This window comes from Arvicanthis niloticus, chromosome 13 (genome assembly GCF_011762505.2).
Source record: "Arvicanthis niloticus isolate mArvNil1 chromosome 13, mArvNil1.pat.X, whole genome shotgun sequence".
In the NCBI taxonomy this organism is placed as follows: domain Eukaryota; kingdom Metazoa; phylum Chordata; class Mammalia; order Rodentia; family Muridae; genus Arvicanthis; species Arvicanthis niloticus.
This window is the reverse complement of record NC_047670.1, coordinates 49906535-49923327: the sequence shown is the minus strand read 5'-3', so window position 1 is coordinate 49923327 and position 16793 is coordinate 49906535. Positions and strand designations below refer to the sequence as shown.

Here is a 16793-nt window from a genome sequence, read left to right as displayed (position 1 = left end):
TTCGTGCGCGCGCGCGCTCTGAAGGCAGCTGAAGATGGAAGAGTTTGGAGTGAAAGATTCCTACCAGGCACTTCTGAGGTTGCATACTGTGTGGTCAGGCTGGGCAAGGGTCAGGATGGGCGCATCAACGATCCAGAGGGGTAGTGTCCAGCTGCTCCTTAAGAAAAGAGATCATGAGACCCTGAGGGCAAACAGTAGGTAATAACCTGCCTTAGCCTCATCCTCGCTGCCCAGGACTAGGTAGAGGAGAGTGTGTGTCTCTGGTCTCCAAGATCCCTCCCGGTGGGAGGCGCGCAGCAGAGCACATTAGTCACTCCCGGCTGTGAAGGGGCAGGTCCTTGAAGGCACCCGCGGGAGGGGAACGAGTAGGCGCGGGGGAGGCGGGGCCTGCGGCAGGAGAGGGCGCGGGCGGGCTCTGGCGCGGAGCCTGGGCGCGGCCAATGGGAGCCAGGGCTCCACGAGCTGCCGCCCACGGGCCCCGCACTGCATAAATAGCCGCCGGTGGCGGCTTCAGTGCAGTGCTCCGGCGAGCATTCTTCTCGTAGCCGCAGTCCCTGGGCCTCTCCAGCTCGCCTGCCGCACTCGCTAAGCTCCTCCGGCACCGCTCACCTGCCGCTGTCACTGCCACTGCCGCTTCGCGCCCGCTGCAGCTACCAGCTCTGCTCCCTTGCGGCTTCTGCCTCAGAAGAGTTCTTAGCCTGTCCGAAGCCTCAGCACCGGCGAGCAGATGGAGCTGGACCATATGACGACCGGCGGCCTCCACGCCTACCCTGCCCCGCGGGGTGGGCCGGCCGCCAAACCCAATGTGATCCTGCAGATTGGTAAGTGCCGAGCTGAGATGCTGGAGCACGTACGGAGGACCCACCGGCATCTGTTGACCGAAGTGTCCAAGCAGGTGGAGCGAGAGCTGAAAGGGTTGCACAGGTCGGTGGGCAAGCTGGAGAACAACTTGGACGGCTATGTGCCAACCGGCGACTCACAGCGCTGGAAGAAGTCCATCAAGGCCTGTCTTTGCCGCTGCCAGGAGACCATCGCCAACCTGGAGCGCTGGGTCAAGCGTGAGATGCACGTGTGGAGGGAGGTCTTCTACCGTCTGGAGAGGTGGGCCGACCGCCTGGAGTCCATGGGCGGCAAGTACCCAGTGGGCAGCGAGCCGGCCCGCCACACTGTCTCTGTAGGTGTGGGGGGTCCAGAGCCCTACTGCCAGGAAGCTGATGGCTATGACTATACTGTTAGCCCCTATGCCATCACCCCGCCACCTGCCGCAGGAGAGCTGCCTGAACAGGAGTCAGTTGAGGCTCAGCAATACCAGTCTTGGGGGCCAGGTGAGGATGGGCAACCAAGCCCTGGTGTGGATACACAAATCTTTGAGGACCCACGGGAGTTCCTGAGCCACCTGGAAGAGTACCTGCGGCAGGTGGGTGGCTCTGAAGAATATTGGCTATCCCAGATCCAGAACCACATGAATGGGCCAGCCAAGAAGTGGTGGGAGTTCAAGCAGGGCTCGGTGAAGAACTGGGTGGAGTTCAAGAAGGAGTTTCTGCAGTACAGTGAGGGTACACTGTCCCGTGAAGCCATTCAGCGGGAGCTGGACCTGCCGCAGAAGCAGGGCGAGCCACTTGACCAGTTCCTCTGGCGCAAGCGGGACCTGTACCAGACACTGTATGTGGACGCTGAGGAGGAGGAGATCATCCAGTATGTGGTGGGCACCCTGCAGCCCAAGCTCAAGCGTTTTCTGCGCCACCCACTCCCCAAGACCCTGGAGCAGCTCATCCAGAGGGGCATGGAAGTGCAGGACGGCCTGGAGCAGGCAGCTGATCCTTCTGGCACCCCACTGCCCACAGAGGATGAGACTGAGGCACTCACACCTGCTCTTACCAGCGAGTCAGTAGCCAGTGACAGGACCCAGCCTGAATAGAGGGGCCAGCCCAGGGTCCCCAGCCTGCCTGCCACACCCAGCCTGTGGCTTTTGCCAACTAGGACTTGAGCTGGGGCTGACTTCTAAAGGGATGCCCTGTTCAGCTGGACATCTACTCACCCACTCACAACTGGCCTGACTCACAACTGCCACACAACCAAGCTACATGGACCAAACATCAAGAAACCCGTCTCCCATAGGGCTCCCACCTGCCACCCACCTCTCACCTGTCTGCCCTGGTCCTGGCCCCAGCCCCATTGGCCTCACCCTCTATACTCTCAGACCATCACAGAACACCTTTGGTTTCCAGTGTCCAGGGCCCTTTGGGTAATCAGGAAACCAGGTGTCTGAAAGGCAATGAAAAGAAGGCACCAAACCAAAGGAGGCATCCCAGGGCAGATGCTAAAGCAGAATCAGAGATGCCGAGGGAACCTCAACTTCTGGAGATGTAGCCCACTCCTACAGACACAGCAGATCCAGCTGGTACCCTAGCTGCCTCCCAGCGCAACTGGCCGGTCTTGGGCAGCATAGCTCCCCTCTCAGGGGTGAGCTGAAGCCACACATGCAGCTGAAGCAGCAGACCTGACATCCTGGCACCTCCTGGCCCCCAGGTGAGCCCTGTTTTATGTATCTTAGAGTTGGGGGAGGGCCAACAGACCCAAGCCCACTTTCCAGGAGCCCTTCAAGGCTTCCTTAGCAAATTAGCTGCAAGGGTGGAGTGGCAGCAGGGTGGGTGCCATGGTAGTGGGCTCTGGCACTTCACGGTCCAAGGAGGGGGCTGAAGTGGGGGTGGTACTGGGGGAATTTGCTAAGCCAGCTCACAGGGACCCTGTGATTTCTCACCCCAGCAGTGATTCATACCAATGAGGAAAAGCAGAACTCAGCTCCATGACTCAGCCATGGCAGGCGGAGGGTCCCAGAGGGGCTGAGTCCTCACACCCAGCTGAGGCAGCAGCTGGAGTCTTCAGAGCCAGGAGAATGACACCAGGTAAGAGAGTCTTGCCTCCTATCCTGACCAAGCCCCAGATCCCAGCCACTCTCCAGATTCTGGGTTATCTGAGAAGTCCTGACAGGCCCCAGGGGCACCAGCTGGGAGCAGGGTAACCTGGTGTCCCTCTTAGTCTAGTGGTGAGCAGTTCTCTAAGCATCTTGCTGCTTCCTGTCTCCTTCAGGTCTCAAGGCTGCTGAGAAGTCTTTCCTGCCATGTGTGGAACGGGTATCACTACAGCACCAGCACCATCCCCTCCTCTCTTGAAGCTGCCTACACAGAGGTTCCAAGACACTTTCAAGGCAGAGAAAACAGGATTACAGAGAGGAGGTGTCTGGCAGAGGGCAGCGCCTCAGCTCAGCCTGAGAGCTGAAGGTGAAGACAAGCCAGTGTGAAACCACGGGTCTGCCATGATGCCTGCCCCGCTGGCCACTCATTAGCTGCCTGCCACGAGCCACTGCAGCTTGAGTAGGGCCTGTACCTTTGGCTCTCTTAGCACAGAGCCCAGCTCGCTGCGTGGCCTTTGGCCCTCGCCAGAACCTTGCAGGAGCCTCAAGGGTTGGGCCCCAACCCAGCCTGACCTTTCCTGCTGTGCCCTGTCTGCTGGTCAAGCCCAGTCCCAGGAGTCCTCAGGCCTTGGCTCCTAGGCTATCCCAGGCACTTCCCTGACCTGCCCAGTGATTGCCCAGCTGAGACCTCATTCATGCCCTGACACCAACCGCCTCGTGCTGGTAGCTGCTTGTGTCCTGCAGTCTGAGTAGGCCTTGTTGGGGTTCCTCCATCTGCCCGGTCCATTGGTGTTCTGAGACCAGTTCCACTGATGTTTTGATGAATCCTCCACCCTGGGCCCCTTCCAGCCCCCACAGGTTTAATTTTGCACATAAGCCATGACCCATATTTATTTGGCTGTCATGGTGTGTAGGAAGGCCCTTGGAACTAGGGAGACCCTGGGAGATCTCAAGAGAATGTGGCTACCCCCTAATTTCACCAAGCCTTGAATATCCAGCCAGGCCATCTGCCCATACCATCTTACCTCAGAGACAGACTATATATATATATATATGATTTTGTTAATAAAACTATGAAACTTACTGGAGTATGTGCCATTTCTCCAGGATGTGGGATGGGCTGAAGCAGGACCTCAGAGGAGGCTGCTCAACTGAGGGTGACGCTCAAGGAGATACAGGAATACTGCCTATGGACCCCAGAAAAACTTCTAAGTCTGGAATCCTGGACCTTAAAGTCCTCTAAGACACCCAAAGGCCAACCCCATGGCCTCTAGGCCTAGACGGGCCCTCAAATCTCCATGCTGGGGTGCAAGGTGTGCTGCAAAGGGTATCTTCTGCAGAACTGGGCTCATCCAGCCTGTGCAGCCTGGAATCTGGAGACAGGGTCAAAGTCCTGTCTAAAGGATGGTGTATCCAGGCCTGGGTTCAAGAACTTGGAAATAACCTGTTAACGGTCACCTCCGTGAGTAGTGCCAGGTCACTGAGAGGAAGGAGAGGTCAACTGCAAGGGGTACAAACCCCTTACCAGCCAGACTTCAGTGAGTAAGGCTAGCAGGAGACAGAGAATGGTGAAAAGGGACTATTTGATTGCTAGGCCATGCCATCCTAGTCTGATGAAATCCGTGGGCAGTTGGAACTCTAGTGTCCATGAGAGAGCACTTCTTACTAGCCTATAGACCTCAGCTTTGCCATTGGCTTTTCAGATGAGCCCTACACACACACACACACACACACACACACACACACACACACACGCCCAATTCTGAACTTTCACTATAGCTTTGGAGCATCACAGAATTAGGGTGTGTGTTGAATGGTCCAGTGGCCCAATAGGTCATCACAACTGCCATGGTCATCTGCAGATGCCCAGTGCCCCCTCTGCTGAGGTTTTGCTTTCTGGAGCCCCAGGCAGGCCAGCAGGGCTAGCCAGGAATGGCATTAGCCAGGCCCAGCCCAGCCTGGGAAGAGCTGCACCTGCTGGTGCCTGGAAGCAGCACAGCACCTGCCCAGGGGAGGATAAAGCCTTCCAGACCCAGAGCAGAGGCCTGGGAGGCAGGTTACAGATGGAAAGGAGGGAGCCACCTGCTGCCAGGAAGTGTCGTCACCCTCTGCAGGGCCAGCAGGAGCCGCAAGCGCCAGGGAAGATGAAAAGCTGCCTCTGCCCTTTCTCTCCTGTTTCTTTTACATACTGAAACTGCTGACAAGAGGGAGGGAAAGTGGCAGAGGCAGAGGCGGTTGGCACCGCAGAGAAAGGCCGCTTTCTCTTGCTCCCACACCATTGTGCTCAGGAACCTGGGACCAGACACAGTTTTCCTTTTAATAAGTCGCTCCTGTGATTGACAGGCTTTCTGAACACCAGCGATTTGAGACATGGTTCTGTGTTTCTGTACCCAAGGAAACTGGCAAAGGGCCCCACATGGGGTGCAGCAAGAGGTGCAAGGGCCCAGCCCACTCTCAATTCCTGATCTCCCCCCACCCAACCCCCACCATGTGCTTCCCTAGCCCTGGCTATACTTTCACATTGGGTATCATGGACCTCTGCTAAGTCCTCTCACAGTAGGGCAGGGGAATTGAGGGAGAGGGCTGTGAGGGTTTGGAACTGAGCTGGGCCGGTGACAGGGGCTCCAGGATGACCCTTGGGCTCTGCCTGGATATCTAGTTCAGACAGGACTCTGGTCATATCCCTAGGTCATGACCTTTCTCAGATATCAAGTCTGTCTCACTCCATGATGGGACAAAAGATGGCTTTTGAGACAGCTGTGACAAGACTCATTCAGGATGACCTCCATATCTGTTTCCATAGTCAATAGAAAGTAGGTTCCTGTGTCACCCCATTCCCCACCCCAACACACAAAGTGTGTGTATTTCTCCCCCTGAGTTTCAGCAGCCGTATTTATTTCCCAGTTTAGGCAAGTTCCATTTCCCCGGGGCTTGGAAGGTGAATGAAAAAAAGTTGAGAAAATAGCCAGTACTAGCCTGGACTTGTCAGTCCATATGACTTTCCTTCGTCCCTGTTTCCCCTTCTCCCTCCCATGGGGAAGTAAGGCTGGATTCCCTGACACAGGATGAGATCAGCAGAGCCACAGAGACTAGGAAGGAGTACCCAAAGAACTCCTATGTCACTGCCCTGGCCTGTGACTGGGATCCAGAGCAAGATCACAGGCTTTTGGTGGCCTGCCCAGGAGGACCTGTTAAAAACCAACTTGCTTCTGCCTACCACCATTAGGGGTGTGGCAGACACTCAAGTGTCTTGGGAGGCGTTACAGCCAGTGGCCAAATGTTTCTTCTTGCCTCAAGGAGTTCACTCCAATGTGCCCTCTATGTCAGGATTGTCCCCAGGGGTCAAGGCCTTGTCTTCTTGCTATACGGATTCCTCTCTCTCAGATGGTCTTGTCCTGGGTTTTGCTTTTCAAAAGTTTGGACAGCCCAAGACAGGAAGCAATGAATCTGGACTGGTACCATCCCTCTCCCAGGCCAGCATCTTCCCACACAGAATATCTGTCCCTTTACCATAGAGACATACCTTTCTCAAGGGCAAGGCACTTCTTGCCACTGCCCACATGGTGATCTGGTACCCACCTGCCACTTCAGTGAGGACATCTGTGTGAACTTACTGCAGTTACCCCACCAGGGGCTCCTCCCTCTGCTCCACATGTCCACATGAAGCTGGGGGCAGGGTTTGCTCCAATTGCAGTGTGGCCAGCTACTGATGTCAGGTCTAAGACACATTCAGAATGACAAGCTTGTTGGGTCCCTGCTAACTGAACCCTCATCTTCTGGCCCCACCTCCCAAGTGTCCCTGTATATGTCCTTTTGTAAACTCGACTTTCTTCCTGTGTGGGACAGAGCAAGAGGCAGAGGCTGAATTTGTAATGGATCTGTGAAGGGTCAGAGAACTGTTCAGGTAGGCCAAAGACATGGCTTTACGTGGGATAACCTGCCTCCTGTTCCCACTGACCCTCCAGCCACCTATTGATCCTGTCCCTGGGCTACTCAGGACTCTCTTCTAGTCAGCTACTTTCTACCTCTCAGAGGTCGCACACTCTCACATTCCCACAGGAGAAGATGAGGACTTTCAGATGCCTCCTTTCTTCCGGTTGTCTCCATCTCCTCCTGAGGGGCTCTCCCACTCCTGTCAGAGCTCCCAGCTTATGCCCTAGTTTTGAAGGCACTGGGTGGCATATATTAGCCCGTTTCCTCTGGGAAGGAGGCCAAGCACCCAGTTGGGTATGGGGGCCCCTATGTGGGGGAAGCAGATGTAGGACAGGATCCTCAGTCCAGAAGCTCCCACTTCTCTATGGAGTGACTCCCAGAGCCAAAATGCCTCCTCCTGTTGTGGGTGAGGAAACTTGAGGCTAAAGAGAGATAAGGAGTCAACAGGTGAAATACAAGGCATCCTCCTATCTGTCCTTCCTCAGGCCCTACCTCAGAGCTCTTGTCCCTCCTGCTCCATAACAGTCCAAACCAACTGCCCTTCTGGGCCTACTCCAGAATGACCCCTGCCTAGACCACTACAGGAAACCCTAGTGCTGACCCAAGCCACTGCAGAGACCTTGATATGGAGAGCCTAGCCTGAGCATAGGAAGAGGAATCATGGCCATTCTAGAAGCTGGCTGACCTACATACATCATCATGGGTATCCACATAGATATGCTTGCTCTTGTCAAGCTCCCAGCTCATGGGAGCTCCATAGTCTGCTTCCAAGGCCTCCCACTCTGCCGGATGCTTTATAGTCACAGATGCCCTGGGGACTTCTGTCTCTGCTAGCTGCTTGGGTAAGAGTGGCGGCTTCAGATTGTGTCTCACTCTGGATACTCTCTGTTCATGAAACAAGGCTTAGACTTGAGTGTCTCCATTTCAAGGGTTGGTACCACATCTTGCTGACACAGTAAACAAACAGCCTCCATCTGCCAGCAGGTTAGGAAACACGAACTGAGCAACTGTTTATGCCCCCAAAGAATTTCACCTGGGCAGGTGGTGCAGGATCTTTTCTGAAACATGATACATGAAGTCAGCAACCACAGAAAATGAAACCTCCTCACCTTGGGCTATAAAGACCTCAGGACTAAGACCCAGCAGCCAGCCTGACCTCCTATCAGGTACATTTCAGGAGTCTCTCTAAGTGTGGGTAACAGTCCATCACCTGTGTGACCTTGGCTGCTGCCTCTGCCAACCTTTGTGACCGATTGTTCTTACAGTCTATAGATGCAATCTCCCTACCACCACCACCCCAAGACCTGGTGACCACTGTTGTCTAATTATCCTGCTTACACTCAGCTGAGGACCGCAGCTCCGCCCTGTTCAATCACAGCACTAGGCTCATTGCTCTGAACTTGAACTTGCCTTTTTTTCTGGTCCTTCCATGCCCATACTCCCATCTGCAGTAGATGCAGCAAATGCAGAACTCCATGGGACCCCTCAGACAGAACCCTGTCCTCCAGGCAAGAAAAGATCTTCCAGCATGAATGTCAGTCAGTCAGTCAGTCAGTCAGTCAGTCAGTCTCTGAGGTCCAAAAGACACACTGAGTCCTCAGGTAACCACACAGCCTCCCTGAGTCTGTCTTTCCTCAGCTTGTCCACCATGCCTTTAGGTGTCCTCCCTTTCTCCAGGATTCAGACAGCAGAAAGACTTGGAACCGGACTGGTTCCCACTATCACAGATTTCCAGTGTTCTTTCTGTGCCTCTCTCCTTCCTCCTCTGTCTCTTGTTCCTCTGTGTCTGTTCCCTATGTATCTCTCCTAATAGCTCCCTGTCTCTCTCTGCCTGTGTCTGTCCCAATTTGTGATTCCATGTCTGTCTCTCCATTTCTTTGTCTATCTCCCTTGTCACCCTGTTTCTCCTTGTCCCTGCTTCTGTTTGTCTGTGTCCATTCCTGCCTTTCTACCACTGTGTTTCTTTCCCTGGCTCTGTCTTTTTCTATTTTTCTCCCTTTACTTCCATCTCTCCACCTTCTTTTCCTAATTTCTCCCCAGCAGCCCAGGTCCTCTGTTGTCACATAGGTTGGATAGACACCACCCTTATTTCACAAGGGGGCCATCCCACTCCCCAATCCTGCCTGGTTCTCACCAGCTGCTTTTGATGGTCATCTCTGTCTGCCTAGGGTCTCACCAACATTATACCTTTACTTGACCAGTCCTCTTTCCAGAGACAGAACCCTGAGAAGACAGGGGCAGGGGCGGGGGCGGGGGCGGGGGCGGGGGCGGGGGCAGGGGCAGGGGCAGGTGACAGGGGCAGGTGGCAGGGGCAGGTGGCAGGGGCAGGGGCAGGGGTAGGTGGCAGGGGCAGGGGTAGGTGGCAGGGGCAGGGGTAGGTGGCAGGTGAATGTGTCCTCTCAGTGACTGGTTCTATATCCTCATCCAAGCCCATGCTAAGGCCTAGCCCCGTGCCAATGTGTTAGGACTTTAGTGGGCTGTCTAAGTACTAAGGAAGGGTAAATCTTTCCTGGTAGCTATTGCCTAAGGACAATAACCATTCAAGGAGGATATGACCCCCCTTCCTCAAAGGTGTGTGTGTCTCTGCTAGGATGATGCCAGGCAGGGACCATGGGGGATCTGTGTCTATAAATTCCAGCACACTGAGCCCATCCTCACACCTCTCCACAGGCACCTGCCATCCCACAAGGTTTCTGGGCTGCACTACGGACATCCCCTCTGTCTTGGCTCTTGTCTGTTGTTCCCTGAGGACAGAACCTTCTGTACATCAGCCCCAAGACCACTACCCTCCCTGTTCAACAGCAGCCAGACGTGGATTGGGTCACAGGTGAACTTCCCTACAGAACTCAGAGCCCAGGCTCAGGCTTAAAGTAGTCTGGTGTGTTTCCTGCCAGGAGCACGGCTGTAAAGGAGGCTATTTTTAGTCACTGTTAGTCCCTGTAATTATCTTGTCTGCTTGGCCCTGGCACCTGGTCTAGTCCCTTTGGAAAATGCCAGTTGTCTCTTAACACTCAGGGAAACTGGAGACGAGGGGAAGGTGCCCTTGTGAGTCAGAGTCAGGGACAGTGACAGTGGTCAAGAGCCTCTTCCATTTTTATCTTTTCCCTCCTCCCAGAGGCTCTGTTCTGTCCCCAACATACTGCCCCCACTTGACATAGGCCAGCAGAGCCTTCCAAGAGGTTTTGACACCTCCCAGCAAGGGAGGTTGAAGGCTTTGGAAGGTGGTTGGTCCCCATTTCTTTCCATAGCCATAGAAATAGACTGCCTCTAGGAGTCAAACACTGATTCTGGAATGAAACAGGAGGCTGGTGGTTCACCAAGACCTTTGCATGTCTTGGAGTCCCACCCATGATAAGAAGCCTTGTGGCTCTCACTACACCCAGAACCTGTGAGGCAGCCTTATTGGGATTTACTCTCTCTAGACCCCTTGCCGCACAGGGCTTCCCTATAAGAGCAGATGGGGTGTGGGCTGGGGATTCTGTGTGTCTCCCTTGGGCTGCCTGTAGGCATGTGTGGGAGGAGGACCTGGGATGAAGCAAGGCTCCTAGCTACAGAAGGGAAGTGATTTGCCTGAAGCCAGCTCCTACCTGCGCCTCTAGTCTCTGCTCGGGGCCATAAGACCATCCCTCATGTCTGCCTTGTGTGAGGTTGTTGGGCCACAGTCTCCCTTGCTCTAGAGCATATTGCCCATTCTGGGAGGCAGCTGGAGTGGTTCTTCCGCTGGCACCTGAGATCTTGAGCTGGAACACCAGTAGCTGTGCTCAGACCCCAGTCCTCTCCCAATCTTGTATTTTCTACAGGATGCCTCTCCTGTAGGATCCTGTAAGATCATCCAATGCCTCTCCCCAGTCCTCTGCCCAATCCTGTGTTTTCTATAGATTTGGTGTGGGCTCCTTCTTCCAGGAAGCCTTTCTGTAGCCCAGGCAAACCCTTATTGTCACAGCCTGCAGCAGAATTCTGACCCCAACCTATCTTCGCATTGAGGGCCAGATCAATCGACCAAACCCATTGTCAGGGTTACCTATGGTGCCCGACCTTGCCACTGTGGCTCCTGCCCTTCCTCCACTTGGTGAGGCCCCTGGTCACCCCTGTAGTGGGCAGACTGGACTCTGAATGTCATCATCTTCTTGTCAGATTACCCAGCCCTGTTGTAGATCTTGAGTTGAAGGTGGGTCTAGTGTCCTCACAAGGTGCCAGAGTGCCAGAGGAAGGCAGAGGGAGATCTGAGGGGAGGACAGAACAATGTCAGAACAGTTCTATCAAGGACTCTGCTGTGGCTGCCTTTGAAGACCAGGGACATGCCAAGAGCCCTGAGGTGTGGTAGCCCCAGAGCCTGCCCAAGGCTATCCACAGCACATTCTAAAAAATAGCTGTGACACTCAGGGATGAGCTCTGGCCTATAGAATTGTGACACAAGTATTATTTCTGCCTCAGCCTCAGTAGAGCAGAGCAGGCCCTTCCCCACCTTCACTGTGGCCAAAAAGCCCCTCAGTGTCCATACCTGTCAATAAAGCCACGATGGTGTCAGCTTCTGTGGCTGCTGCTGCTGGACTGACATACAGGTCAGAGGAGGCCTCATGCATGTGGACAGCGCTCTGTGGACTGTCTTGGGGGAGATGTTAGTGAGTGATGGCTGTGGCTGCTGTGGAACACACTGGACAGCAAGGGATACCACCTGTGTCCTATTTAGAGTTAGCTCCAGGACACAGCTGGGATATCAGAGACTGACTGGTCACATGCCCTTGACCTGGGGCCTGAGTCTGTAAGGGCGGCCTGTGACCCTGTAATAGGATGGAGCTGCTTACCAGACTGCGGCCTTAGTGATGGGAGCTGATCTCTTGGCTGCTCCCAGCCGCTCAGTTTTGAAGCTGTTGCTCTTTATTTACCTTCTCTGTATTTCCACCTCTGCCTCTCCCCCATCCTCTAAGGCATTGCTATGGGAACCAAGCTAGGGTAACCACAGTATCCCTGTTGGATAGGCCTTAGACCCCAGCAGGTGTGTTTGTGTGTGTGTGTGCGCGCGCGCGCGCGCGCGCGCGCGCATGCGCATGCGTGCACTCGAGTGTGTATGTGATTGGAGCTGTGGGTTGAAGAAAGGTCCCTGGGAGATCTGTGATTGAAATCATGGGGGGTGGGGAGAAATTAGAAATCGCTCCTTGTCGTACATGCATCATCCTCCGCCAGGATACAAAACGTGCCCCCTCTCCCCACAGATACTCCTCCATACCATCATGGGTCCTGGTCATAGACACCTCAGCTCTGGCACTATCTGCCCTTCGACTGCCCTTGAACTCAGCAATTGACCAGTAAAGCATCAGGGGGTGCACATGACTTAGGGACACAAGGGTGGCTCCTATGAATCCTCAATGTGGAGTTCCTTCTTCCTGCTTTGTGTTCCCCATCTGACAATGTTTGCTCTTGCCCCCTCCCCTCTCTCCTACAGTGTGTGGCCACCTGCAGGTGAGTTTAGGGGACCTGGACAGCCAGCACTCTGAGTATGCCTGGAGCAGATCTCCCGCTAACAGCAGCCTACGCTTGTCACTGCTTCCGCCCACAGGAAGCTGGGAAGCTTCACTTCTGGAGTCCCAAAGAGCTGTGTAGGCTGAAGGAGAGCCTCGGGGCTGGTCTTTAAGGCTGCAATCTTCCTCTGCCTCCCCCAGCTTGACCAGTGAAAGGCTCTAGGGACCACAGACTGAAGGAAGCTTTTTTTCTACTTGGAATTCTGAGCAAACCAGGTTCCCAGGGCCAAGCACAACCTCCTCCTCAGAGCCCCAGGGCAGGTAGGCCAGCTGACATCCCGGACAGTTCCTCTCTGCTCTCACTAGCCACGGGGCTCATCTGGTCTCATTTTCCTCATGGCTAACAGAAAATGCTACATCATGGAGCAACGCGCTGTGTAGCTCTGTCCGTGGTGCTGACCGGGGTTGCACCCACATCCTCATCCAGAAACTGAGCTGGGAGCCATAAAGGGAGCCTTCCTGCCCAAAACAAGGGTTGGAGCTAACATGGGTGAACCTCACCAGGCTACTCTTCTAGACTCCCTGGAGTTCTGGTTTACTGAGTGGCTCCTGGAGGACTGAATGTTCCATAGGCTCTTATCATGTGTTCTGCCAGAAATATAGATGGACACATTTATATTGGTCAACAAAGTAGGGTTTATTGGATAACAGTAAATTTGCAAGCTATGTTTGTTTTGTTAACTGTAATTTGTCAAGTAGTCCTGATTTCCTTTGATGGTTGGTGGAAGCAAACAGGTTCTTTTATTCTCAACTCTCAGGTCACACATCAGACTGTAAAACACACACACGCACATGCGCGCGCGTGCACACACACACACACATACACACACACACACACGCACATGCACACATGCGTGCACACATACTACAGAATGATAGGGTTTTATAAAGCCTGCAGCAATGTTTAAGGAGTTTAAGAATGCCTTGCTGGAGGCAGAGGAAGAGAGATGACGGAGGCCAAGTTATTAATCCCAAAGATGGGAGGAGAAAGACCACCAGCCCAAATTACCATGGACAAATTAAAGCAAGCAAGCAATTAATTCAAGCAAAACTTCTAAATTTATGACACAGGCTGCCTTTCCCCAAGGCAGGTTTCGAGAGGTCAGAGGATGTGATTCAGAAGACAAGGTTTTCATAGCTCAGTGTTAGGGGGTTTTCAAAGAGGATTTGGTGGGTAAAACAGGTACAGGATTACGGAAGCATAACAAGTTAGCCATAATGACCTCCTGAAACAAGACAACACATGATTACAAGGTTGTCATAACAGGTAGCCTTAATAAGACAGCCTTAACAACCATTTTGAAACAAAGATATAGTTGCAAGATGGATGTTAAGTTTTGAAACAAAAACATGACTGTCATTCCTGCAACTAGCAGCAGTACAGAACCATTGCCAGTAAGGTTACAGATGCAGCATAGCCTGACCCTGGAGAAACGAGGTTTGTCATACACAGGAATGAACCTAAAAAGATGGCTTTTAAGCCTAAGATGGTTCTTCACAGTCTCTCTGGTGGATTAGGAAAGATGTTAGGAACCTAGCTGGAGAGCTACTGAGAACTCAGAGCCAAGTGGCACGGGCAGGCCCAGCAGAGCTTCAGAGGTTCAGGGCTATAGAAATGAGGACAGCAAGTGGAGAGGGAATTGTCAAGCAGGGAGCTGATCTAAAGCCCTGGGGACGCCCAGGGTTCTCTGCCTTGTTAGTCTCTCGAGGCACATACTTGATGGTCAGGTGACAGTCTGGTGGCAGCCATTGCCATCACAGTATTAGTTATCCTCCTTCAGGGGTTTGAAGAACTCAAGGTTTGTATACCTGACTGAAAATTATAACAGGATTCAGGGATGATCATGATTATCTGGTATCCCAAGCAACCTCACAAAAGGGAGTCTCCCTCCACAGTACTTAGTCCAGCTGGCTTCCCCAGTCTGTCCCCCTTTATTTTCTTTGGAGACTTAGGAAGAGGAAAGGACTAATCTTTGGAGATTAAAAGCACTGATCTCATACAGCTAAACAGATTTAAACCAGGGGCAAGGTCATACCACTACTCCTAAGTTAAGAGACATTGCTTGCCATCATCAAGGAAATGGCCACCCACCTACCCACCCTCCAGGTGGAGAGCTTTTATCCTAACCCTAAAGTGTCCAGTCAAACTGAACATTTGGCTGACTTTTTAAATGGAAGCCTGGACAGGAAAGATCCATGAGAGATGTATACCCTTTAGCTGAACATTTTCTAGGGCCTTGTCCAGACCCCTTCTCTTAGTGTATTCACTCGGCCATCAGCTACCTTACCAACCTTGCTACTTTTCAATACCAAAGGCATTATGGCTTGAATCATATATTGTCCTTAGTGTAGCTGATCGTGCTCTGTCATCTCTTCACAGGATTTGCCAGGGACTCACTATGTCTGATGGTCCCTGGGAATAAGGATGTTTGTCTAGTTTGCTTTCTTCTTTTCCTCATTCTTCCTCTTCCTTTTTTTCTTTGGTTTGTCGAGACAGGAGCTCTGTGTAGTAGCCTTGGCTGTCCTGGAACACATGTTGTAGTCCAGCCTGGCCTCAAACTCAGAGATCCACTAGCTGCTGTTTTCCTAGTGCTGTGATTAAAGGCGTGCTCCACCACTGTCCACCGGGCAAATGTTTTATGAGCTTAGGACTGATCATAAGTCTTATCCATTTAACTTTTTAAAGCATGAAATATAAATATTAGACATAAAACAAAAAATCATGTATCATGTGCTGAATGCTGGCGGGCAGACAGAAGACAGCTGACAAAAGTTACTTACTTGTTAGTACGGACAAAATTCCAGAAGAGAAGATGTGTCAGCAAAGACTGGTTAAAACTGCCCTTGGAACTAAAGAGAGGGCCCAGTGATTAAGAGCACTGGCTGCTCTTCCAGAGGATGAAAGTTTCTCTGTGTAGCCTTGGCTGTACCGGTACTCACACTGTAGACCAGGCTGGTCTTGAACTCAGACACCCTCCTGCTTCTGTCTCTCAAGTGCTGGGATTTAAGGTGTGCATCACCAGGCCTGATCTAGCTTGCTTTCTATTGCTATGATAAACAACATGGCAAAACCCCCCCAAAAAACAAAAACCAAATAAACAAACAAACAAAAAAAACAACTTGGAAGAGGAAGGGGCTTGTTTTACCTTTACAGAAGTCCATCAATGCAGAAAGTCAAGGTAGGAACCCAGAGAAGGGAACACAGAGACCATGGATAAATGCTTCTTACAGGCTTTCTTCCGAGGCTTAGTTCATTTTTTTACACAACTCAGGATCGCACACCGAGAGACTGAGAGAGGCATTGCCTACAGTAGGCTGGGCCCTCCCACATCCGGCAGAGATCAGGCCCCACAGAGTTGCCTCTAGACCAATATAATGGAGCTATTTCGTCAACTCAGGCTCCCTCTTCCCATACATCTCTAGCTTGACAGTGGAAATTAACCAGCATAGCATTTCTTTTCCCAAACCAACATTTCTTTTTCAGACAAAATCTTGTAAACTTAGGGGCAGTCTGATTCTGCTGCTTCACAGGGTTCTTTCTCCAAGCAATCCAATGGCAAATCTTTTGTTTTGAGACATGGTACTATCAGAGATATTTGAGGAACTATAGGGGATTAGGAATCCAGGCCCTGCAGGCAGGAGTCTCCTGGGTAGAAGAAAGAGGGAAAGCAGATAGAAGCCGAGCTACAGATAGCTGTGGAGGCCCTACTACTTGGCTTGGCCTTTTCCTGCACTAGCTGTTCCCTGTTGTAGGCTGGAGCTGCCACTCCAGATAGGCTCGCTATGGAATGTGAGTGGAGAAAGGACTATCTCTATCCAGGACTTCTCTGTCTTTCCTCCTCCATCACTGCAAATGGGAAAAACTAATCCCAGGATTCTTTAGAGATTTCTCCTGGGCTGCCTGGGAAGCACCAGATCTCTCAAACCCAAAGCAGAGGAGTCTGTTGGGTTTGTTGTTGTTCTTTGTTTTGTTTTGCCAAGGAGTTTGGTTTCAAGGCCTCCCTGGGGGACAATGAGAAGTAGCCATCTGTTTTATTCGGATTTTTAGTGCTGTGGTAAAACATCCTGACCATAAACAACTGGAAGAGGAAGGGATGTATTTCTCCTTACACTTCCAGGTCACACTCCATTGTTGAGGGAAGTTAGGACAGGAACTCAAATAGGACAGGAACCTAGAAGCAGGAGCTGATGCAATGGCCATGGGGGAGTGCTTCTTATTAGCTTACACCTCGGGGCTTGTTCAGTATGCTTTCCTATAGCATCCAAGACCAATATCCCAGGGGAGGCACTACTCACAGTGAATAAGGTCCTCCCACATCAGTTATAAATTAAAAAATGCACCACAGACTTGTCTTCAGGCCAATCTGGTGGGAGAATTCTCAACTGAGGTCCTGTCTTCCCAAATGACTCTAGACAGTATCAAGTTG

General features: G+C 52.4%; 1 protein-coding gene across 2 annotated transcripts; it reads left to right on the top strand.

Moving 5' to 3' along the window:
- Window positions 1-418: 418 nt before the first annotated feature.
- Arc (activity regulated cytoskeleton associated protein) lies at window positions 419-3997 on the top strand. Of its 2 annotated transcripts, none has more exons than XM_076911503.1 (3): window positions 419-2529; window positions 2770-2906; window positions 3091-3997. In XM_076911503.1, exon 1 carries the CDS (start codon window positions 728-730, stop codon window positions 1916-1918), a length of 1191 nt encoding a protein of 396 aa, XP_076767618.1. In that variant the 5' UTR covers window positions 419-727; the 3' UTR covers window positions 1919-2529; window positions 2770-2906; window positions 3091-3997. The 2 variants fall into 2 exon arrangements, with proteins under 2 accessions (XP_076767618.1, XP_034373108.1); XM_034517217.2 differs by having other exon boundaries at window positions 2767-2906.
- Window positions 3998-16793: the final 12796 nt, after the last annotated feature.